The sequence below is a fragment of the Phyllostomus hastatus genome, unplaced genomic scaffold, assembly GCF_019186645.2.
Source record: "Phyllostomus hastatus isolate PE091 unplaced genomic scaffold, TTU_PhHast_1.1 phas_contig_34, whole genome shotgun sequence".
Taxonomy (NCBI): domain Eukaryota; kingdom Metazoa; phylum Chordata; class Mammalia; order Chiroptera; family Phyllostomidae; genus Phyllostomus; species Phyllostomus hastatus.
This window is the reverse complement of record NW_025333857.1, coordinates 43003954-43029555: the sequence shown is the minus strand read 5'-3', so window position 1 is coordinate 43029555 and position 25602 is coordinate 43003954. Positions and strand designations below refer to the sequence as shown.

Here is a 25602-nt window from a genome sequence, read left to right as displayed (position 1 = left end):
GTCTGCTGAGTTGTTTCTGTGATGTTGCTCTGTATTTGATGAAACCTAACAAAGTACAGTTTTGCTGGTGGTCACATGTCATGTGAACTTTTGAGTCTTTTCTGGACTAAATGGCCTGCATCTTTTTCAGACTGTACTGCACAACATTTTTTCTTTTGAGCCACACCTTTGATAAGTATTGAATGTCAGAGAGTTTGAGGTTATAGTCCCCTGTGGGTACCTGGGAAATAATTTGTTGTGTTTAGGCTGGAGGGTCATTTATTTTAATAGGCATCTGAGGTAAAGGAAAGAAGGATTGATATCTTTTTAAAAGGTTATTTATTTATTTTTAGAGAGAAGGGAAGAGAGGGAGAAAGAAAGGGAGAGAAACATCAATCAGTTGCCTCTTGCATGCCCCTAACTGGGGACCTGGCCCACAGCCCAGGCATGTGCCCTGACCAGGTGTTGAACTGATGGCCTTTTGGTTCAACAGGCTGGTACTCAATCTACTGAGCCACACCAGTGAGGGCTGATATCTTTTTATGAAACTCATGCTCTTTAACACAAATACCTGTCTGAATAAAATACCTGTTTATTTTCTTTATTAATGAGGGCTGAGGGCAGGGCAAATATTTTCCTTAAGTATTAATTTTAGGTTTAGTTTAATATAAATGGACAATTGTGTCCCCTAAAATACAGTGTCAGAGGTTGAAAACCAGTGTCAGAGGTTGAAAACTAGGCCATATTCAACTTGTGCATGATTTTGGCTTCACTGGCAGAGCATTTTTTAAAGCTGATTGCCAACATTTAAAGTTTGGGAGATTGCACATAGAAATCCAAGTGTCTGGTGTCTCTTAAAAAAATGTAGTATGACAACCTTAACCTCTTTTCTGCTGGGCAATAACGAGTTTGTTTTTAGGCAGAACCTGTGTTCCCCAGTTTTCCACGCTGCCGCCACATCAGCCTCTCTCGCTACATCGTGTGCCGGCCTGCCGGCTTCTGCTTTTCCACCCCGTTTTACATGATGGGGGCATGGCTGCAGCACTGAGCTGTTGTACCAGCTTTCCAGTGGAGTCTTTCTTCTAAAACAATCAAACCTTTGTAAGGATTGATTTTTGCATGTTTGTGGTATATATCAATCTCACTTAATAAATTACTCTGACAAGTGGAAGTATTTAATCATTTACCCATACTTGATCATTTCTTTTGTGTGGTGTATCAGAGTCTGTGTAAGTGCCACCTCTTTCATTGTTAAAGGTCTGGGTGACATTAATTTTGGATTTGTTTGTTGTTATAAGTAATAACTTCTTAAAAGGTTGTTTCTTTAGAAAGAATTGGGTATTGGAAAGTAATGATATCGAACCTAAATCAAGGGTTTTTATCATAATATTTTGATAATAGGTTTGTTTTTCAATGTGCTTTGTCAGTGATGAGTTTTTTTTGGTAGAATACAATTTAAAAATAAATTATATTTAATTGTATAACTACTAGGTTAAGAATTTCAGTTACACTTTAAAAAATTTTAGTATGCTTTTTTCATGTGTTTAACTATTATACTTTTTAATATTTTCCTGAAAATTTTTAATTCTTTATTAGAATAAGTGCTTGGCTAATTGTGTTAGATTTCTAAATGATATGAGAGTGCATATCCTTAAGCACAGAGAAGGGTCTCTGTGCAGGAGACTAGTCTCACATCTGCCTGAAGTTAAGGAGACTTCAGTGTTGAGGGTATTCTTGAAATATTATTATAATCATTTTAGCAAACTTTTTACTCTACTTTCTCAATAAATCGATAAACCACAGTTCTGATCTGTATTACTAATTTTTAGCTGAAACAAAAGCAAAATTTAAATTAGTTACATAATTGTCTTCCTCATTAAGAAGTAGGTGATAACAGTAGTCCCTCCTGACCCCTACTTTTGCTTTCCTTGGTTTCAATTACCTGTAGTCAGCCTTGGCCTGAGAATATTAAATGGAAAAATATTGGAAATAATTCATTAAGTTTTAAATTGCACGCTGTTCTGAGTAGGGTGATGAAATCTCATACTGTCCTGCTCCCTCCTGCCCAGGATGTGACATCCCTTTTTTGCCGTGCATCATGCTGAATGCACTCCACGCTGTGTATGCTCCCTGCCCACTCGTCACTTAGTGGCCATCGCAGTTATCAGGCCGCCTGTTGCAGCATTGCAGTGCTTGTGTACAAGGCGCCCTCATTTTCCTTAGCAATGGCCCCACAACGCAAGAGTAGTGATGTTGGCAATTCAAATATGTCAAAGAAAAGCTGTGAAGTGCTTCCTTTAAGTGAAAAGGTGAATTAATAGTGCAATAAGATAGATTGAGAGAGAAAGAGCATATTCATATAATGCTTATTGCAGTGTGTTGTTAATAGTTGTTCTGTGTTATTATGAGTGATTGTTGTCAGTCAGTTACTGTGCCTGATTTATAACCTAAACTTCATCTTAGGTGTGTACATGTGAAAAAATACAGCCCCACCCCCACACATGGATCGGTGCTGTGTGCGGTTTCAGGTGTCCACTGGGGATCTTGAACCATGTCCCCCTTCACCGTTTTACTAATGCCAGCAGGTGCCTCCCCACCATGGCCTTTATGCACCTCTGCCTGGAGTTTCAGGCACCTGGCTTTGCGATCCAGGTCTGCACTGTTTAAGCCACAGTTTGGTACCATTTTTGATGATTGTTGTCTTCCTTCTCTTGAATATTGATGGAAAGGTTGTGGGGTCTGTGCGGGGTCTTTAGGACAGTGGCAGGGATTTTAGGAATATTCCAGGTAGTTGGTGTCCATTTTATTGGACTGCGTCAGGGAGAGATCAGGCCTAGGGAATCCTGGAGATGCAGGGACCAGCCTCTGCTTCCTGACACAGGTGTGTTGCCCTCACTGCACATTTCCTCTGCAGCTGTAGAAGAGAACAGACTCTGCACAGTGTGCAGGCGGGTTGCCAGCTGCATTTTAGGTTAGTGCCAGTGAGAGTGGGTTTTGAAAATTTCCTTCTAATGTAATCTCTGGCCTTTTGGATCTTTACTGATTCTAGTAATGCTACTATTATGTGTGCAAAATTATTTCCCTAGGGGCTAGAGAGTGGATCCACACCATTTCTATGTAGCAAAGCATAATAGACATTCAAGATTTATTTCCTAGACCTCAGACTTTAAAAATACTGATTTTTTCTTGTTATATAGTGATAATTTTTTGTTCAAAAATACATAGAGGAGTGATCATTTTTATTTTAAGAAATTTTTATCATTTTACACTTTTTAACAATCTAATACTTATTCTGGAGAAAGTTGTCCCTTTTACATCTATCAGTGAATTTTGGTCAAACTTCTCTTTTATGATTTTAGGACAAAAATTGCCCAAGATATTGAGAGGCTAATACATCAGAGTGATATCATAGATCGAGTGGTATATGACTTAGATAACCCAAAGTAAGTCTGATATTTTTGTTTTTGTTGTTTTACTTTCATTAGTTTTATTTTTACTGTAAGATGTCAATGTTATTTTAAAAGATATAAAGTATCTTTTAACTTCTACCTAGTTTACTGTCATGATGTTTTCAGCTTTTACAGGGATATAATGGTAATGTAATATTACTCATGTTTTTTACTTAAGTTGAATATATCACAAGCTTTTGTTTGTTCTCAGGTGGACTTTTAATGGGTATAGTAAGGTAAAGGTCACAAATTGATGTAGTGTTTTTAAAAAACTAAAATTACTTCTACTTAAGAGAGTGGAGGTTTCCTATGAAATGCTGTAAATTTGTCCTGTAATATTGAGCCTTCATTTCCTTGGAACAATAAATTGCCATCCCCTTCAGAAGGAACATAAGCTCACTAATTCCTCATAGTCTCCACTGTGCTTTCTTGTCTCTTACTGTTTAGAAACTGCTTCAGTCCTTGAAATTACTAGCCTGACCTTTGAAACCATTTGTTTTTGATCCGTGATTTGTTAGTGTCATGTACAGTTTAGGATTATCACTAATATCACATTTTAGGGTTTAAATAAAAGTAATAAATGAAAATTACAAATGATGAATGTGACTATTATTTAGTCATTTGTCTCTTCACATGATAAATTTAATTAGGCCTCAGTGAATTTTCCTTCCCCTTTAATATTCTAATATTCTAATCTTTTTGGAAAATTTTACATGTAACTGATTTTTTTTTTAAAGATTTTATTTATTTATTTTTAGGCAGAGAAGAAGGGAGAGAGCAAGTGAGGGAGAGAAACATGTGATTGCAGCTTGCTCGCCCCCTACTGGGGACCTGGCGCACAATCCAGGCATGTGCAAACCCTTTGGTTTGCAGGCCGGCACTCAATCCACTGAGCCACACCAGCCAGGGCACATTTTACTGATCTTATTTGGAAGAAATAAAGCACTTTGCAAAGACTTTTGTTAGAGAGATAAGGGCAAACCTATATCAAAGATAATGACTGAATTTGAAATAATATTCTTGAAAATTAAAAACGAATCTCTTTATTCATATCTTTTAGTTATTTAAGCATTTGTATAAGTGTGTGTCATGTAGACCAGGCAGACATGGTAAATCCTGAAACAAACTAAAAAGTCCCGAGTGTGGTATATTGTGCTATTTCTAACTGAAATGTTTTGGACAAAATCTTTGAGCTTTTTGGATTCTTAGTTTTCCCTATTAGATGTAAGTTCCAGAAGAGCAGGAATTTGTGTTCAATTAGGGAAACAGACAAATAACAAAAGCAGTATGTCATGTAGTAGGTGCTCAGTAAGTATTTACTTAAGTAATGAATATGTAAACTGAGGATAATACCTCCACCTTTTTGGGTGCTAATTAAAAAAGATAATGGATAATGTAGTTACCGAAATTTATAATAATATTTAAACTTGAGAAATGCTTAGTTAGAATTATTAGTACTCAGTACAGGTAATAGCATTTTAAAAACTAAGTCTGGCCTTTTTAATATAATTATTTGCACATATTTAGAAATGACATTTATACACTGAGGTAAAAATTCTTATTAAGATTTCCTACCAATGTAGGAACAAATCTCTACTTGTAATTATAATGTTTTGGTCTATAAGTATTAGCTAAAGTTTGTATTTTGCTTGTGTTGGTTATATTTTTTTGGTTTAAAAATAATGAGGAGGGTGAGGTGGTAATAGTGTTATATTTTTAATCTATAGTGTGTTTTTATGTTTATTGTTGCTCACCTCTTAACTGCAGTGTATTTTATTATACTTGAACATTTTTATTTAGTTACACCATTCCAGAAGATGGAGATATTTTGAAATTTAACTCCAAATTTGAATCTGGGAATCTGCGCAAAGTAATTCAAATTAGGAAGTAAGTCATTTAAAATTTTCTCATTTTGTATGTGCACTGATACTTTTTTCATTTTCATCAGATTTCTTTATTTTCTATTTTCAGAAATGAGTATGATCTTATTCTGAACTCGGATATAAACAGTAATCATTATCACCAGTGGTTTTACTTCGAAGTCAGCGGAATGCGGCCAGGTGTTGCTTACAGGTTTAACATCATTAACTGTGAAAAGACCAATAGCCAGTTTAACTATGGTAAGGCAATTTTCTTTCCTAAGTTGGAGGACATAGAAGTGTTACATCTGTAGGACAGAAATTTTTTGGAAAAAATTACTAACTTAAAAAAAGTTTGTTTTCTTTTGTTTTCTCTGGTTCTCAAAATTCAAATATTTGTTATGCAAAATTTGAAATAAACTAAGCTTTGCTTTGTTGGTAAAGAGAGTTACCTTTATAGGCAAGCCCTTTGAAATGTGTTAAGTATGGTTGATTTCATCCAAAATGAATACCACTAAAAATTTATTATATATGCTGCTTAAAATCAAGTTATTCATGTCAGTTCACGTAGAAGAGAATTGCATAAAGCAGTCTTTTTTGAACTTTTTATTTTGAATAGATTCATAGAAAGTTAAAACACTGTGGAAGTTGTAGAAATGTTCCAAGACCTCTTCTCTAAGAGTTCTCCAGTGATAACATCATACACGACTGTGGTCCGATACCACAGCCAGCATTTGACGTTGGTGCCGTGTGGGTGCGTGATTCTGTGCCACTGTGTCACATTTATAGATTCTTGTAACTGCCACCACAATCAAGATACAGAACACTTCCGTCACCACCAAGCCTTGTGCTGCTCCTTTAAAGTTCACTATTCAGTATGATGTTAGCTGCAGTTTTCTGTGAATTTTTAAGTCTAGTTGAGGAAATTTCTTTTCAATACTAGTGTTCTGAGACTTTATTGTGAATGGATATTAAATTTTGTCATATACTTATCTGCATCAATTTAATTGGATCATGTGATTTTTCTTCTTTAGCCTGTTAATATAATACATTGATTTTTGAATATTGAACCATCCTTTTTTATCTATGTAATAAACCACACTTGGTCACTGTGTATAACTGCTAATATTTTGTTAAGAATTTTTAAAAAAAGATTTTATTTATTTATTTTTAGAGGGAAGGGAGGGAGAAAGAGAGAGAGAGAGAGAAACATCAATGTGCGGTTGCTGGGGGTCATGGCCTGCAACCCAGGCACGTACCCTGACTGGGAATCAAACCTGCGACACTTTGGTTCACAGCCTGCGCTCAATCCACTGAGCTACGCCAGCTAGGGCTTGTTAAGAATTTTTGTATTTATTTTCAAAAGGGATATTGAGCAATAGGTGTGGGTTTTTTTTTTTTTTTAAATGTGTCTGGTTTTGGTGTATCATGGTAGTACTGAGCTTGTAATAGTTGTTGGGAAATGTTCCCTCCTCTTAGTTTCTGGAAGAGCTTGTAGAAATTTGGTGTTGATTCTTAAACATTTGGTGGAGTTTTCTAGTGAAATTATTTGCGCCTGAAGATTTCTTCTGGTTTTGGTAGTCTTTTAAATGAGAAATTCAGTTTTTTAAAATAGTTTTAGGATTATTCACATTATTTTATCCTGAGTGAGTTGTGGTAGTTTGTGCTTTTTAGCTTTTTAGGAAGTGATCCATTTCTTCTAAAGTGTCAAAATACGTGGAGAGTTCTTCCAGAGTTCTCTCTTATGGTCCTTTTGACATCTGCAGGGTCTTCAGTGACATCCCGTGTTTCATTCCTAACAATGGTGATTTGTGTCTTCTCTTTGTTTTTCTTTGCCAGCCCTGCTACGGCTTGTCAATTTTATTGACATTTATAAAGAAATAGCTTTTTTTTCATTGGCTTTCTCTATTGTTTTCTCATGAGACAATTTTTTAAAACTCTGGTATTCTACCAGCAAAATTATTAAATTTATAGTCTCATTTAACTCTGTGTTTAGCACTTAAATAAATATAAAACTGAGAGTTATTTGTCACACACCAGTCTTTACAGTCAAATATTAAGTCAGTGGAAAATAATATAATTATATAAACTTAAAATCAGTAATTTAAAATTGAAACATCAATTTTCAAGTATTTAATCTCATAATTTTGGGGTTAAAAGAAAAGAATTCTTTTTCTGTCGTCAAAAACTCACTTACATTGGGGATTGAGGGAAATCAGATATGTATGATAAGTTTCAAAATCTCAGCAGTCTCAGGTTTGTTGTGACGATGAAAAGGTTTTTTTCTTTTTTAGTCCTCATCTGAGGACATATTTTTTTTCATTGCTTTTGGAGAGAGAGAAAGGGAAGAGGAAGGGAGAGAGAGAAACATGGACTGACTGCCTCTCTCCCATATGCACCTGGACCTGGGTTCGAATCTGCAACCTTTGGGTTACAGGGCACTCCGACCAACTGACCCACGTCACCAGAGCAGGATGAAAAGCTGTTCTGAACAGCTAAGGCATGAGACACTGTGTTATCTGTTCTCAGCTGTTAAAAGCATGCATATGATGATGCTCTTTACAGGGGCATTTCTGAGAATTGAAGCTTTCAGGAGTTGAAGAGGTTGTTCCCAATTTGTCATTTTTTGTGTGGAAAATAGAAAATCGTATCCTCTAGATAATTACTTTATATGTATGACATCAAAACTTTAGTCAGATTCACTAATTTAATGTAATTATAGAAAGATTAGGTAGCATAATATCTGGCTTAGTTATAAACATTTTAAAACGTTTTTTTAATAGTTATTTTTATTGTGTTTTTTCTCTACCATTTATTCCTCTTACACTCCCTTCCACCTCCAACCACTCCCGCCCCACACTCACCACACTGTTGTCTGTGTCCACGAGCCTTTTCCTTTTTTCCTCGAGCCTTCCATCCTTCCCCCCGCTGTCAGCCTGCTCTCTATTGAGGAGTCTGTCTCTGTTTAACATTTTTAAAGGTTTTAAAAATGTTTTAAGTAATCTAATTTTAAGGATTCAGTGGTTTTACTGATTTGCATGAATAGTGATATGACTAATTTTGATGATTATTTTGCATTCTTTATTTTTGATTTTTAAATATAACTGCTAATCATTGAGTGTCATGTTTCTTAGAAACATTTGTTTGTAGACCTTAAATGTTCATATAACTTTAAATATTACCTTAATTGACTAATTCACCACCCAAACAAGTAAAGATTCTTGTGTTTTCCCTGCTTAACTTGTAAGTATAATGTTGTTATACTTAATATTTTAGAGGAGAAAAAGACAATTGAGTAAAATAATTGTATTTGCATTTTGAGTGCTCCTTAAGCATAAAATATAAAGGCATATTTACTGCTGAAAAGATAATCAGTAAAATTTTCAAATTGTAGTAGTAACTACAAATTAGTGGTAACTACAAATTAGTAGATGGTGTTTTTACTAATTATATGTATACAATTTTATAAAATAATACTCAGCACTTTAAATTTCATTAAATATTTCAGTTTTTTAAATTAAAAGCATACATTTTGGAATGCTTTCTATTTTGAAAAAACTTGTACCTCCATATTATAAATAAAACAATCTCCTCACTTAGTGCTGTTCTAAACTTAAAGTGAATATAATTCTACAACTAAAACTCAAAGCAATGAGACAGATGGCTATTTATTTTAAAAAATGTCTCCTCCTTCCTACCTACCCCTTGTCCTCTGGATGTTCTTATATGTGTATCACATTTTCCAAAATCACTTTGTGGAGAATTTGGAAAACAGATTCCTGTTAAGAAGAAAATTAAAACTATCAACAGTGCATCAATTTAATCACTTTAACATTTGTTTTCTTCCAGTCTTTTTTATAATGCAATATGTGATTTCTACATATACAGAGTATATATTTATTTAAAAAACATGAGGCTCATGACCCATGCAGTTTCATAATTTGTATTTTAACCAAACATATTGTCAACATTTTTCTGGGCCTTGAATATATGTCTGAAACAGTTTAATGCACTTTCTGTGGAGGTACTGTAACTTATTTATCCAAACCTTTCTTTGTTGGAAATTTGAGTTGTTTTCACTATTTTCTACCTTAAATAATGCTGAGATAAACATTTAACTAGATATTTGTGTAGATAATTATTTAGTTACAAATTCACAGAAGTGGAATTTTTTAATCTGCTAGCTGTAAATGTGTTTTCTTTTTCTGATTATGAAACAATGGATCTTTAATATAGGAAACTTGGTAAATTAAAAACAGTTTAAAAGACTCGAAGGAAGGAAAGATAAGAGAAAATCTACTGTTTAGTATTATTTTTCTATCCTTAAAATATTCATATTCACATAATTTTAAATTTAAATTTTACCCTTTTATAAATTTGGGATTATAGTATTAAAGCTTCTTTGTAAACTATGTTTTTACCACACATTATATAAAAATATTTCCCATGCTATTAAATATTTTCAGCAACATTATTGCTAATAATATCTGTACAATATTCTATTGAGTAATGTACAATAATTTAAATAATAATTTGATGGGAATTTCTTTTTCAACTTTTCAAAATTACAAATTGTTCTGCATTCAATATTTGTAATTTTTGCTTTTGCATATGCTTCTGGTTATTTTTTTTTGTCATAAATTTCTCTAAGTAGAAGTTCTCAGAAAAAACGAATGTATATTGCTGAAGACTAGGGAAGATGGGAACTTGCAGTGCTGGTGGGAGCATTAAATTAGTTCAGTCTTTTTTTGAAGTGCATTTGATAGTATGGCTTCAGTGTTTATACTTACCTTAATCCATCCTGGATTTATTTTGGTATATTTAGTGAATTGAGATCTAACTTAATCATACTATTAGTAGTTAAACTGAACTCATTCTTTTTCCAAAGAGCTTTAAAATGTTTTTTGATGAATTTGTGGAGTAATTTGTCAAACATTCACATTTATAACTGATTTGCAACTCCGTGTCTGACCCACTAGTAAAAGCAGGGCGGGAAACCTGGAAGACGTGGTACATTGTTGCTCTCTGTTGTAGCTGTTATAGGGAATGGTCAGGTTAGTGAAAACATTAGGTTAGATTAGGACCTGGTTGGAAAGGTATCACTGTTACTTATAGTCCCTGACTTTTTGAATTTGGGTTGAACTATTCAGACCTCTTATTCATATATATGTTCCCCTTGTACTGAAACACAGTTCTCAGACACTATGGTTTTAGCTGTACACTAGTATTTGTTTGGTGGCTCTTTGTTGCTGTAGTACCTCTTGATTATAATTATTCTTACTGTTAGTCTCGTGTAACATCCTTGTTGCAAAGTATTAAAGAACTTTGGTTTTTAAATTATTTTGACTTTATAATATAGTTTACATCCTGTAATCTTTTTCAAAAACAATTTAAAAACTTTCTCTACTGTTTTATTTTTCCTAGTTTATTCTGAATAATTTAGAATAAATGTTTCAAGTGCTCCTCCCCCCCATTCCTTTGCATTAAGCTTGCAGGATAATTTGGGAGAAATTGAAATTTTATTGTATTAAGTCGAGACATAGAGAATAATTTTGTTCATTCAAATATTTTATTCCATCACCTAAGTTTTTAGTTCTATACATTTTTGTAAGTTCTAAATACCACATTTGCTATGTATAATGCGCTCCTGTGTATAATACACACCCATGTTTTTGGCCCAAACTTTCAGGAAAAAAATCTTACATTTTAATTTTTTAATTCAGTTATTTAATTTATATTTAGATACTTGATTTTTGTATTACAAAAGAATTTTAAAGGAGTTAGTTACACTTTTAAGTCATAAGCATAAATAAAAGAATTAACATTTATAGAGATACAGAATTAGTACTACCCATGTGTAATGCACATTCTTATTTTTCCCTCAAGAATTTAGGCAGAAAAGTGCGGATTATACATGACAAAATACTGTATTTGTATTACCTTCACTCATAAATATTTTATGTATTTTTGTTTCTGTTGTGAAAGAGTGCTCCTGTTTTCAAAATTATTTATAATTATGAAAGCTGTTGATACTTGTATGTTTACTTGAAAATCAACCTCCTGACTGAACTTTTTCCTATATTTCCATAGTTGATAACTTTGGATTTTGTTGGTAGGTTTCTGTAATTTCTCCCTATTTATAGTGCGCACCTCTCATTTTTCGTTGCATTTGGATAAAACTTTGAGAATGTTTAAAATAAAAAAAGAGACATCGGGTATCCTTGTTTTATTTTGACCTTAGTGTGAATGCACTAGTATTTACATTAAGTATGTTAACCCTTGTTTTGAGATACATACTCTTGTAGTAAAGACTTTCTATTTATTTTTAAAAATCAGAATTGTTTTTTGTATTTAATAAATATAATGCTTTGAGCTGTTATTGTGCTGTAGTATATTAATATGTTCCTAATATTAAGCTATATTTGGGTTTCAGAAATAAGTCCACTGTGTCATGTAAATTAATCTTTTAATATAGAACTAGTTTTGATTTGTTAGTATTTTGTTTAAAGGTTTTACATCATTGGTCATAGTGAGGCAAGTCACTTCCCTTTCTGGAGAGCCATCCTTGCCCACTGAGAAAGCTGAAGAGGCTTGTGTTTCCTCACCCTGTGTTCTGTTGGAGTTTAAATCGCGTTTACATGTTTTCATGGAATTTGGAGAGAGCTCAGCTCTAAATCTGTCTGATTATATGTCCTTTTCTGGGTGGGAGAGGAAGTGTCTGGATAACTATCAGTTTTCTGTGACTCAGTAGTCTAGTTTTCTATTTCAAACTGAGGCAATTTTGAAAATTTCTATTTTCTTACGTGACATTTAGATTTTTAAAATTCACTAGCAGAGATTTCTATATGATAACTACAATATGTGTACTTCCTTATTCCCTTGCTTGTTTTTTCTTTTTTTTTTTCAGTGTGTGCTTAAAAATAATTTGTTTTATTTTTTATTTTAAAACCCTGGCTTTTGGTTTTATTCATTATTTCCTTTAAAAGTATTTTTTAATTTATTAATTTCCCTCTTTAGTTTTTTTCTCTTTCCAACTTCTAGTTTATTTACTTAAATTTATTTCTGTTTAATGGTTAAGCATTTAGATTTAGATTTTGCTCTTGACAGCAACTTAATTCCACCCGCCCCGCCCCCCCGCCCCCCCCCCAGCCCACATCTCCAGATCTGAAGAACTCATTTTCTAGGTTAACTCTAATCATATGTATTTTTGGCATCCTTTTTTACTCAGTTATTTAGGAAAACTTTTTTTTTAGTTGGTTAAATTATTTTGGTTAAATTTGTTCTCATTTCTTTCAGATTTCATCAGTTTTGTTCACAGACATGTAAAATTTATGATTTAGGATTTTTTTATGGATTAATATCTGGTCAGTTTTTGTTTTCATGAGCACTTAGGAAATAATATGTATTCTTTGTTGGCAGTATAATTTAATATATATTGTGGATTTATTGTTATAGATCTGTTTATTCAGTTTTCTGTATTCTTATTTTTCACCTTCTCTGTCTGCCTAAGACTTCAAAGAAATTTAGTTTTTCAGTTCTGATGTGTTTCTGCCAAGTCCTCATTAAAAGTTTTTTTTTTCCGTTTTAAATGCAGAATTATTTGACACATAGTTTTTCACTTTTCCCTATTATTTTTGTGTATACCCTTTAACAGTATAAAATCACCATATTTATTCCATTGAGTAATTTTGCCCTAAATTTTATTTATACATTCTTTTATTTTGAATTTGCTTAATGTATTTGTATCTTGTTTCTTGAAAATAGAGATTGCATTTTGTTGTTTGACCCTTATCTTTTTATACGTGGTTTTTAACCTATTAAAAATTCTTTTTATAATGATATTTGTTTTTTTTTTTTTGCTGTTTTTTCATTTTATTGTTTTCTTTATCTGTTGTTCTTGAAGGGACTTCAGGGTTGTAGCACAGGGGCCCCCAGTCGGGGAGCTGCTTAAGTGTTTTGATGTTTCAAAAAAACCACCCGGCTGATGTGGACATGCCGCTCATTACTCACGCTCCAGGGGAGCGCACCGATGGCGGCCGGCTGGGCGGTGTGAGGGAGACCGCACCTCCTCCAGTGTGAGGCTCATGATAAGGGGTCCCGGACAAAGGCAGCACCGGTCCAGGTTGCACAAACCTATGTGTGGCCTGCAGCTACATTACCTCAGTGTGTCCCTGCAGATGGAAAAGGTCAAGAAGCAGTTACAGGGAAGACGCTGCTCCCAAAAGGAGATAAGGAGGGAGTTAACAATCTATTCCCAAAACAGTGCACATTCCTTCTGGCCAGAGCCTCTCTGATTAGCCCTCAGTCATTGAATGGGGGCCATGTATTGACTCCACAAAGATGTGGTGCAACACTTCTTTTAGTTGTGGGGAGCTAAATATGTACGGTATTTTTAGGACTATAAGACGCACCTAGGTTTTAGAGAAGGAAAGTAAGAAAAAAAATTTTGCAGTAAAAAATATAAAATATTTAATAACCTGTGACCCTGCTCCCCCCCCCCCCCCCGCCCCCAGGGAGCCAGGACTGCTACATTTGGACTATAAGATGCAACTCCCATTTTCTCCCTTATTTTGGGGGTGGTGCATCTTTTAGTCCAAAAAATATGGGTATATAAAAATAGATCATGAGGCATATTCTACATTGGATTTTTCTCAGTCTTATTCCATCTGCCTTAAATTTAGTACAGTTTCTCCCAGATTTGACAAGAAGTTGACTTTTGAATTTCCTTTTTCTTTCCACACATTTGTAAATACTTAACTAGGAAATTGGTAAAAGTTGTAGAAGGAGCTGTTTGGTAGATGTATTTTTTTTAAATGAAACTATCATAAGATTTAAGTTTATACAACATAAAACAGATTTTGGTTTGTCTTAACATAAGAGTTGGAAGACAGAAGGGACCAATATTTTAGCAAACTAGAATTAAAGGTTTTAAGAAATTATAACTAGTTCTAGAGTTAATGTTACTGTCATCAGATTCATTTTGAATTCACATTGGAGAAGGTACTGATGACCAAACATATTTGTAGTAGAACTTCTTCAGCTGGAAGGATTTTTAAATTGCCATACATGATTGAAATCAGGAAATAACTACATGTCTGTATTTTTTTCTTTTCCTGGTTGAGACATACTGGTTGGGCAGTGTTTAATAATATTTAGTGTTGGGCTTTAGCAAAGGTGCCCCAAAGAGGTCTTGTTCTTTGGCAATGCCCTTCAAAAGAGGATGAATTACTGTTGCTTTTGTTTCCAAGGTTGTCTTTTCCTGGGGATTTTTTAGGATATTCTGTTAAATACTTAGCAGTTTTTTAAATAAATGAATGATCATATTTGTGAATTTATGTTTGAAAATTTATGTCACTGTGTAATAGTGCTGTATCTGTTGTAACTCATTACCTCTCATTACTTGAAAGGGGTTTGCTCAAATTACCACCAGGTGGCAGTCTTGCATTTTAGTTAAACTAAAGAGCTTTTATCACAGGCTTCCTCTCTGGCACTCTTGCTGTCTTTCCCTCCCATTCCCTTTACCGCATCCACTGTCTTCCATATATATGAGGGTTTTTAACCACCTTCACAGATAAAATTGAACATGTGTGGAATCAGGCAACAAAATAGAATTTTGCAGTCTAGTATGTTGCATTCCCAGTTTACTCACATTAGTTAATTCCATACTTTGAAGCTGAGCTGAGCTGTCTCTTGACTAAGGAAGTCTTCTGTGACTCTCCAGACTGGATTAGTTCCCTTGATAAATGTTCCTTGTAATTTTTTTTTGTTTTAGGTACTCTTTAAAGCTTTATGTTGTTTATGTGTGTAGTTGATTAATACCTTCCTTGCATACCCTCACCACTTTCTGTAAATTTCCTGAGATCAGGAAAGTGTGTCTATTGCTGACCACTGTATTTATAGCACAGCATTTAATATATGTTCAGTAAATATTAAATGAATGAGGCAATGGATGGATGAACTATGAAGAAGATCCCATTAGGAACATAAGATGAACATGCATAAAGTATATGTCAAGAAGACTCTATTTTATGATCAACTTCTCTAAATATTTTGTTTTGAAATAATTTTAAACTTAACAGAAAACTTATATCCCTTATTTATATGTTGAGCATCTGAAATGATGCCCCATCACCCTAGAATTCTTCCAGTGTATTTTCTACAGACAATGGCATTTTTTTCTGTGCAAATACAGCACAACTGTTAACATTGGAAAATTATCATTGATACATGAATTACATCTAGCCCTTTGACACCCGGCCTCCCACCCCCACTTAAGTTTCACCTGTTTTTTCAGTAATGTCCGTAATAGCAAGAGGATTCAGCTCAAAATACATCATATATAAGTCTTTTAAGACTACTTTAGTGAGGAATAGTTTTGCAGTCGTTAATGTTCATGACCTTGACACCTGAAAATTATAGGACCCTTATTTTGTAGAATGAATCTTAATTTGGAGTTGTTTCATGCCCCTCATGATTTGATTTGTTAGGCATCTGTGGCAGAAATATCACAGAAGTGAAGTGTTCTGGTGACACAGGATTTTGTTTGTCCTGTTACTCATAATAATTTTGTAACTTAAGTTGGTGTTTGCTAGTCTTTTCCATTGTATAGTTATTTGTTTTCTCTTTGTAGTTAGTATTTTGTGTAGAGGTACTTTGAACCCATGTACATACCTTGTCTCTTCTCAAGCTTTCAGGATGTTAATGTCAGTGTAGGACTGTTTTCCTATTTTACTCAGTTGGTCATAATTTGTTGCTGTCATTATTTATCTGACACTCCGATTGCCCAAGATTTAGCCAGTGGGTTTCAAGCAGCTGCCATTGTTCTTCCCCAAGAATTGGATCTTCCTATTTTTAGTATACATCTTTGCTGTCCTACAAGCCGTATTAGCAACACGTATTTTTCCTCCATAGGGTCACTGAGCCCAGAAAACATATACAGCCTGTGATAGGTGCCTTCAGGTTACTCAGGATCCACTAAAAAATTTTCTCGTCCCTCTTATCTGTTAAATGATGGTATTGGCTTCAACTTGAAAATTTTATGAATCAGTGATTCATACATACTGCATTTGATGATTAGGGCCCAAAATACATTCTGTCTGTCTTTTTAGTTGCATCTGTTATACAACATTGGGTTTTACTTGGGTATTATTAGAGGCCACTGTCATTGGATGTTGGCTTCACTGTGGCGATTTAATATTTTGACTGTCTACAGTCAGATGACCAGAGGGATAGTTCTTAGTATATTTGTTTTGTGTGCATAAAGGTTTTATCCTTTGGCTAATGACTACTAAATCAATTACTCAAACATAGCCTGTCTATATCCCTTTGAATAGACTGTGGTTTATTCAGTTTCAGTTACCTCATTTGATTGATTCTTATTGGGGTGACCTATTTTGTTCATATGGTTTTTATTATAGTCAGAATTTGTAACTACAGCTCTCTTCACTGTCCAAAATTAACTATCATTTAAAAAGTAATGTAAAAATACATGGTCTTTTATAAAAGTAGAACACTTTAGATAAATGTACTATGCCCTTTGACCTCAGCCTGAACCTTGTTCTACTTTACTATTATTAACCGCTATTGTGAGTTTTATGTGTCTGGATGAGGTTAAAGTTTCTGTTTGAAATGGCTCATTGAATCCTAGGAAGAAATAAGAAACACAGGAATCTTTTTTTAGAAAAGATTTTATTTATTTATTTTTAGAGATAAGGGTAAGGAGGGAGAAAGAAAGGGAGAGAAACATCAAATGTATGGTTGCTGGGGGCAACTATACTGGGGACCTGGGCTGTAACCCTGGCATGTGTCCTGACTGGGAATCGAACTGGAAGCTAGAAAATTGAATTGGTCTGCAGGCTGGCACTCAGCCCACTGAACCACACCAGCCAGGGCAGAAGGACAGGAGTCTTTTATGTACCAGTGAAATACATGAGTTTCAAGTAATATAAAGACAAAATTTTAACATACATCCACTTTAAAAGAACTGGTTAATAAAATAATGGTAATAATAACAGCAGCTAATATTTACTGAATATTTACCAAGTGTCAGGTCTTCTTTAAGTGCTAGCACATCTGATGCCCTTGATCTATACAAGAAGTAGGTCAGTGAGATTGTTACGCTCATTTTACAGAGAAGGAAAAGGGGCATAAATGGTTTAGTAATGTCCCTAGGATCGTGCATCTGATGTGCTGAAGTTGGAATTTACACCCAGGTAATCTGGATGCAGATTGCATGCTCTGAATGACTATGTTGTTCTGCATGTGAAAATTAGGTTAATATTGGACTTCTCATCTGTGGCACTGGAAGTGAGAAGATAGCCAAATAAATGTCTTTTGCAGCATCTGTCATTTGTCAGTACCAGCAAACTGCATCTTTGTGTGTGTAGAAATCAGAAAATACGCCACTCCTGCACCCTCTCTGAGAAAAGTGAATGAGGAAAATGGTCTCAAGATAGAAGACTTGGAATTTATAAAATGTGTTAAGTAAAAATGTTCTAAGGGACTGATGTGGGAGAAGTGAAAGTTAACTAGTCTTGCTCATTTAATTTGATACACTATCAGAGAAATAATAGTTAATCATAAAATTAAGATGGAAAGCACAATAGAAGGCTTTCTAGATGATGCAAGAAAAAAAGGAAATGTGGAGAAATGCAGCTCGGCCAGTAAAATAAAAAGGAAAAGAGCGATAAGATATATTTAAAAATATAGTAGAAAGAAAGTAAGATGGAAGTAATGAAATGAAATGTATTGGGGGCATAGATGTTTACTAGGGTTATGTCCTCTTGTTGAATTGTTCTCATTATTATTATGTAGTGTCCTTCTTTGTCTCTTCCTGCAGCCTTTGGTTTTAAAGTCTATTTTGTTGGATAAGTACTCCTATCCCAGCTTTTTTTTTTTCTTTTCTATTTGCATGAAATACCTTTTTTCCAACCCTTTACTTTTAGGCTGTGTGTATCTTTCTATCTGAGATGGGTCTCTTAGACACAGCATATATAAGGGTCTTGTTTTTTTATCCGTTCAGCTGCCCTATATCTTAGAGCCATTTAGCCATTTACATGTAAGGTGATTATTGATAGATACATATTGAATGCCATTTTAGTGTTAGACTATTTTCCTCTATTTGTTGTTTTTTTTTTCTTTCTTTCTCTCTCTCTTCTTTTTTAAAGCAAGCCCTTTAACATGTGTTGCAGTACTGGTTTGGTGGTAACAAATTCCTTTAGCTTTTTCTTGTCTGGGAAGCTTCTTATTTCTTTTTAATTTTAAATGATAGCCTTGCTGGGTAAAATAGCCCTGGTTGTAGATTCTTGCTTGTCATCACCTTGAACATTTCATGCCAGGCCCTCCTGACCTGAAATGTTTTTGTTGAGAAATTAGGTGACTGTCTAATTGGTGCTTCCTTGTATGTGACTACCTGCTTTTCTCTTGCGGTTTTTAGGACTCTCTCCTTGTCTTTAAGCGTTGCCATTTGACCTTTATATGTCTTGGTGTAGGCCTCTTTTGGTCCAACTTGATTAGGACTCTCTGAGCCTTCTGGATTTGTGTATCCTTTTCCTTTACCAGATTAGGGAAGTTTTCTGTCATTATTTCTTCAAATAGGTTCTCAATCTCTTTTTCACCTTCTTCTCCTTCTGGTATACCTAGGACGTGGATGTTGTTATGCTTCATGCTGTTCAAAGTGTTTCTTAAGTTCTCCTCATTTTTTAAAATTATTTTTTCTTTTTGCTGCTCTGCCTGGGTGTTTTTATCTACCTTGTCTTCTAAATCACTGAGTCAATCCTCTGCTTCCTCTAACCTACTTTTATTCCTTCCAGTATATTATTTATTTCAGACATTGCTTTCTTTATTACCAACTGGTTCTTTTTTATGTTCTTTTTAATGCTGTTGAGTATCCTTACAATCATTACTCTAAACTTTCTATCTGATAAATTGCTTGCATCCATTTTATCTAGTTCTTCTGGAAAATTCTCTTATTCTTTCCTTTGGGATCTGTTTCTTTGCCTTCCCATTTTGGATACTTCTTTGTATTTGTTTCTGTGTATTAGGTAGATCTGCAAAGACTCTGGTGAAGACCTTTGTCAGATGCTGTTTGCTACTGGCCTTGTACAACTTATTTGGACCTGTTAGCAATCTACAGCGGAGGTGTGGCGCCCTCTGCTGGGCCTATTTGTGTGCAGAAAGAACCAGGCTGCATGCCAAGACTGGCTTATATCAGCACCTGGCCTGGGGTGGGGGTGAGCTAAAGTCTTAGAGCGCCCAGAGATCCCCCTTAGTTGTTAAACTTAATCAGTGCTGTAGCCTGAAGCTGTTTTCAGCATCTGGGTTTAAGCTCCACAGGGTGGAGCAGAGTAATTCCTGTGGGTGGGGCTCTTGCTTCCCCTCAGGCTGATGCCACTTGGAGGGGACTGCTGTGCCTGAGCAAGATGGCTCCTGTGTATGGGGAATGACTCAGCACAAGGATCCTGGGGGCTGTTCCTTCAGTTCTCTCCCCAGAGCCACCAGCCCCAGACTTTCCTCACTTGTCTCTAGTTCAGTCTGCCCTCTCTGCTGGAACCCAGGGTAGGTGGCTGTAAATGGAATTTTGTGTGTTGGCCCTTTAAGAGGCTCTCTGCATCGTCAGCCATCTCTCCCTGGCAGACAGAAATCTCCGAACTTTTCACAGTCGAATATCACCTGGGTTCCTTTCCTGGCTCTGGTGCTGTAGGCTGGAGAGCCTAGCTTGTGGTTTAGACCCCACACTTCTCAGGGGGACCCCCTGGCTGCTGCATATCCCTCCAGGACTTCAGATGCCGCCTGTGGGAACCCAGCTGGCCCTCTTGTGCCTCCTCTGCACGCCCTGCCAGTCTCATAGTGATGAAGTGGTTTCTTCTGTCTGTCTGTGGTTGTAAAACTTCTCTCCAGCTAGCATTCCATAGGTTATTCAGGGTGATTTCTCTACAGTTTAGTTGTAATTCCAGATTGGCCCTGGGAGGAGGTTGGTGTAGCTTCCACTTTCTTCTTCACCATCTTGGATCACCTTTAATTAGAAATTTAAAATTTAGGTTCTTTAGTGCTCTAAAGCTCATTTCCTGTGCTTAATAGCCATGCAGGCTAGTGGTTGCTATATTGGACAGTGCAGGTATAGAACATTTCTATTCTGGGAGGAAGTTAAGTTGGATAGCTCTGATCTAGAAGGTACCACATAGGAGAACACTTAATAGACTTATGGGACATAGCTAACTGGTACTCAGAGGAAAATTGAAAACCTTTAACAACTTACATTATTTAAAATAAAAAATACAGAAAGTTAGTAAACTAAGTACCCAAGTTCAGATACTAGAAAAACAAGAAAATAAAGAGAATTTTTAATAATAGAAATATTATTTTAAATACCATTTTAAAATGCTATTTTTAATAATTCTATTTTTAAAAATAGAAGTAAAACAAAACATAGAAATACTGAAATTGATTAATAAAAAGTAATGATTTTGAACAGACTATAACTGTTCTGAAGGAAATAAACATATTAGATGCTATATCGAGATGGTATTCCAGCTGAATTATATTTACCTATTAAAAATAGATTTTACTTTTGTTCTAATAAATTACCAACAAGTTATTAATACATTTTTCTGAAGCTAATATAATCTTATATTAATACTTGGTAAAGGTAATTAAAACAAAAAAGCCAATTTTTAGATGCAGAAATTCTAAATGAGCTTTTAGCTAATCTAATTATATGCTAGTAAAAGAATAACATTTCCTTGGAATACAAAGATAGTTCACAGTAGGAAACCTATCAATATAATTTACTGCATTAACAGATTAAAGGAGAAAATCCATGTAATTCTATTGGTGGATGTTGAGAAGGCATTTGATAAAATAATTGAAACACTTAAGTATAGTAAGAATTATGGAAGAAAGTACTTCAGTTATGAGAATAATCATAGTACCTACCACAGAGGGTTGCGAAGACTTAAGGACTTCACATATGTGAAAATACTTAGAACGGTATCTGACATATCAAAAATTATCCAGTGTTAGCTCTTCTTATACTTTAAGTGTGATAGTTAATGCATAAAAAAGAATTGACAAATATTCAACTGAATGGCAAAACAGCTTGATTAAAATCATGAACAAGACAGAGTTGTTTGTTCTTACCACTGTATTCAGAATTGTTTTTAAGGTTTCATTTCTCTAAATAAAATAAAAGTAGATAATGAAGTGACTGATATAAATACTAAAAGGGGATATAAAATCTTTTAAATTGCAAATGGTATGATTTACATACTTAGAAAACCCAAGAGATGACTAAAGACTAAAAAGATACCACGGTAAGTTTAACAAAATGGTTCTGTAGCAAGAAAATTAAGAAAATGACTATATCTTTAATTTAGGATTTAAGGAAAATCAGAAGCACATCTTAAAAATGGTTATCCTTTCTAAAATTAACATGAATTTCATTAATTCCAGTTAGAAACCCAGTACATTCATTTTTAAAATGAGATCAGTGATTTTAAAGTTCATGTGGAAAGTATATTTCTAAAACTACCCATGAAAATATACTATATATTTAATCCTGTTTTTGTTAGCATTACCCCTTCCTCTTCCCTGCTGTTAACACGTTTGTGTGGAGAAGGTTGGGGAAGAAACCAATCATGCATTTGGTGGCATTTTTTCCCCTTCCCTCCGTGTAGATAATTCATGGGGAACTATAGAGCTCTTTCCTTACATAAGTATTTTTAACTCTTTCACTTACTATAGGATGTGTGTGTGTGTGTGTGTGTGTGTGCATGCATATGCGTATCTGTATATTCCTTGTTATTTAATCTATAGAAAAGAAATAAAAATGGTTAATGATTTTTCACTCATTAAAGTTGTAATCTATTTTAGTTCAACTGGAAATTAAAGCACATCATTGATTGACTTATAAGATTTTAAATAAATTTCTCAGATTAAAAAAATCCATATAAAAAACCAGAAATGTCTTTTTCCTTTAGCTTTCTGAATGTTTGGTGCTTTCTATAGTGCATAGATTAATTTTACCTAAAAAATGTTGTAAGAGTTATTCTCTCTTTTTTTTCCTCTTTTCTTTTTGTCAAGGTATGCAACCACTCATGTATTCAGTTCAGGAAGCACTAAATGCCAGACCGTGGTGGACTCGTGTGGGGACAGACATTTGTTACTATAAGTAAGTATTCTAAGGGTAATAGGACATTGGTTTACAGAAGGGATTATTAACTTCATTCTATTTCAATGTAAAGATTAGAGAGTAGAGTCATTATTTCATTGTTTGAATTGTGGTGCCATGCTTTAGTATTACTTCTAATAGAGTCCTTTAAAATACGAGATCGATTTAGGGGGCATAGTCAGTGGAAATACAGTTGACTGATAACACAGGTTCAAATCGCACGGGTCCACTTTTATGTGAATTTTTTCCAGTAAATGCCTGTACTGTTTTCAATCTGAGGTTGGAGTCCGCAGATTTGGAGGGCCAACCATATGCATTGATCTGTGCCATTTTATGTAGGGGACTTGAGTGTCTGCTGAGTTTGGTATCCACAGGTGTCCTAAAACCAGCCCCTGACAGACAGTGAGGGAAAACTGGTATAGTTAAGGTTTTGGGGAGTTAGAAGTTATACTTGGATTTTTGACTGTGCAGATATTGGTGCCTCTAACCTCCATGTGTTCAAGGGTCAACTGTAAAATGTATTTTGTAGACAGATAGTTTACGTCTAATTCTTTGTCTCCACTGCTTAGACAGCTATGTGTTCTCAACATTTTTTAGCTTTAAAATTGGCAACTTCATTGAATAAAAATGAAATTAGAAATTCTAGAAAATACTTCTGGCCAACATGGAGGTGTAGGTAGATACACTTTGCCTCCTAACACAACCAAAATAAAGACAACAACAAATTTAAAAACAAAAAATAACCAGAACTGCCAGCAAATCAAACTGTATGGAAGTCCCGACAGCCAGGAAGTTAAAGAAACATTCATCCAGACTAGTGGGAGGGGCAGAGACAGGCAGCCAGGGAGGAGAGGATGTATAGCAAGGCAGTGGTTGGAGGACCTGTGTGGAGGAAGCAGAGGCTGGCGGACCAGGCCATCCCACATTTGCATGCACATAAACTGGAGGAACAATTGGCGAGTGAGACAGACCATGCAACCCATGGTTCCAATGTGGGGGAAAAAAGCTGCAAAACCTCTGTAAAAACCTGTGGGGGTTGCAGTGGTGGGAAAAACTTCCAGCCTAACAGGAGAGTTTGCTGGAGAGACCCCCAGGGTCCTAGAATGTACACAAACTCACCCACCCAGAAATCAGCACCAGAAAGGCCTAATTTGCTTAGGGAAAGCAGGAGAAGTGACTGAAATCCGGCAGAGAGTGGAGCAAGCGCCATTGTTTCCTCCTGGACCCCTGCCTGACATTCAGTGACACAACACAGTGAAGTGGATTGCCCCGTCCTGGTGAATACCTAAGGCTCCACCCCTTACTGCATAATAGGTGTGCCTAGACAAAGAAATATGGCCTAAAAGAAAGAACAAGTCAAAGCTCAAGAAAAAGAGCTAAGCAACAAGGAGATAGCCAACCTATCAGATACTGAGTTCAAAACACTGGTAATCAGGATGTTCACAGAAATGGTTGAGTATGGTCTCAAAATAGAGGAAAAAGTGAAGACTATGCAAAGTATAATAAAGGAAAATATGCAAAGAACTAACAGTGAAGGGAAGGAAACTGGGACTCAAATCAACAATTTGAAGCAGAAGGAAAAAATAAACATTCAACAGAACAGAAAGAAGATATAAGAATACAAAAAAATGAGGAGAGGCTTAAGAACCTCTGGGACAACTTGAAACATTCCAGCATCCAAATCATAGGGGAGCCAGAAGGAGAAGAGGAAGAGCAAGAAATTGAAAACTTATTTAAAAACATAATGAAGGAGAACCTCCCTGATCTGGCAAAGGAAATAGACTTCCAGGAAGTCTAGGAAGCTCCAAGAGTCCCCAAAAAGTTGAACCCAAGGAAGCGCACACCAAGGCACATCATAATTACATTAGCCAAGATTAAAGATAATGAGAGAATCTTAAAAGCAGTAAGAGAAAAGGAGACAGTTACCTACAAATGAGTGCCCATAAGACTATCAGCTGATTTCTCAAAAAGAAACCTTACAAGCAAGAAGGGGGCTGGAAAGAAGTATTTCAAGTCAAGAAAGGCGCAAGGACCTACATCCAAGCTTGCTCTATCCAGCAAACCTATCATTTAGAATGGAAGGGCAGATAAAGTGCTTCCCAGATAAGGCCAAGTTAAAGGAGTTCATCATCACCAAGCCCTTATTTTATGAAATGTTAAAGGGACTTATCTAAGAAACAGAAGGTGATCGAAGGTATGAACAGTAAAATGACAACAAACTCACAACTATCAACAACTGAACCTAAAAAACAAAACAAAAGCAAATACATACTAAGCAAACAACTAGAACAGGAACAGAATCACAAATGGAGATCCCATGGAAGGTTTTTGGTTGAGAGCAGTGGGGAGAATGGGGGAAAAGGTATAGGGAATAAGAAGCCTAAATGGTAGGTACAAAATAGACCAGGGGGAGCTTAAGGATAGTATGGGAAATGGAGAAGCCAAAGAACTTATGTCTGACCCATGGATGTGAACTAAGTGGGGGATGGAATGCTGGAGTGAAGGGGGTACTGAGTGGAGGGGGATGAAGGGGGGAAAAATGAGACAACTGTAGTGGCATAATCAATAAAATATACTTAAAGAAATTCTAGGAAGTAACTTGTATTTATTTGTTGTTCTGATGATAGTAAGTACACTTCTTTTCTCTTCTGTGCACAAATAATTACCTCATTTTAATTTCCAAAATATATTACCTGGAGATGTATTTCATGGTTATGTCAACTTATATAGCTCAACTTTGACTTCAAATAGGTGAACTACTTAATGAGTTAGAAATAAGTGTGGTAAGTCATTTATTGCTTCAGGGGAGTAATTGGATTATTCTTCAGATTCATTCTGAAAAATCTAGAATTATGTATCTTGCTTCCCATGTTACTCTGTTTCTGCATGTAATATTTTCCAAACGACTTCTACTGTTGAAAGCAGTTGACATCTCTGTTTCTTGCCTGTTATTAATCTTAATCCTGACATTTTTGTTTGGGGAGTATTGACTTTTTCATACTGTGCTTAACTAGCACTAATATAGTTGTATCAGTTAGAAGAAGACTTCTAAAATTAAACTGTTTTTAATGGTTTATGACATGGCTTTGGACAAACCTAGGTCTTAATTGCTGTTACTTCTTGGGAAAGAAAGGGTTCCTTGGAATTC

At 35.1% G+C, this 25602-nt stretch overlaps 1 protein-coding gene across 8 annotated transcripts in view; it reads left to right on the top strand.

The window, feature by feature from the left end:
• The window catches only part of AGTPBP1 (ATP/GTP binding carboxypeptidase 1), a 128808-nt gene that overhangs the window by 78996 nt on the left and 24210 nt on the right, over positions 1–25602 (top strand). For all 8 annotated transcript variants that reach the window (XM_045840558.1, XM_045840562.1, XM_045840561.1 and 5 more), the window contains 4 exons: positions 3339–3422; positions 5229–5315; positions 5400–5548; positions 22367–22454. In XM_045840558.1, coding sequence (XP_045696514.1) covers positions 3339–3422; positions 5229–5315; positions 5400–5548; positions 22367–22454 — 408 coding nt within the window. The remainder of the gene's footprint in view (positions 1–3338; positions 3423–5228; positions 5316–5399; positions 5549–22366; positions 22455–25602) is intronic.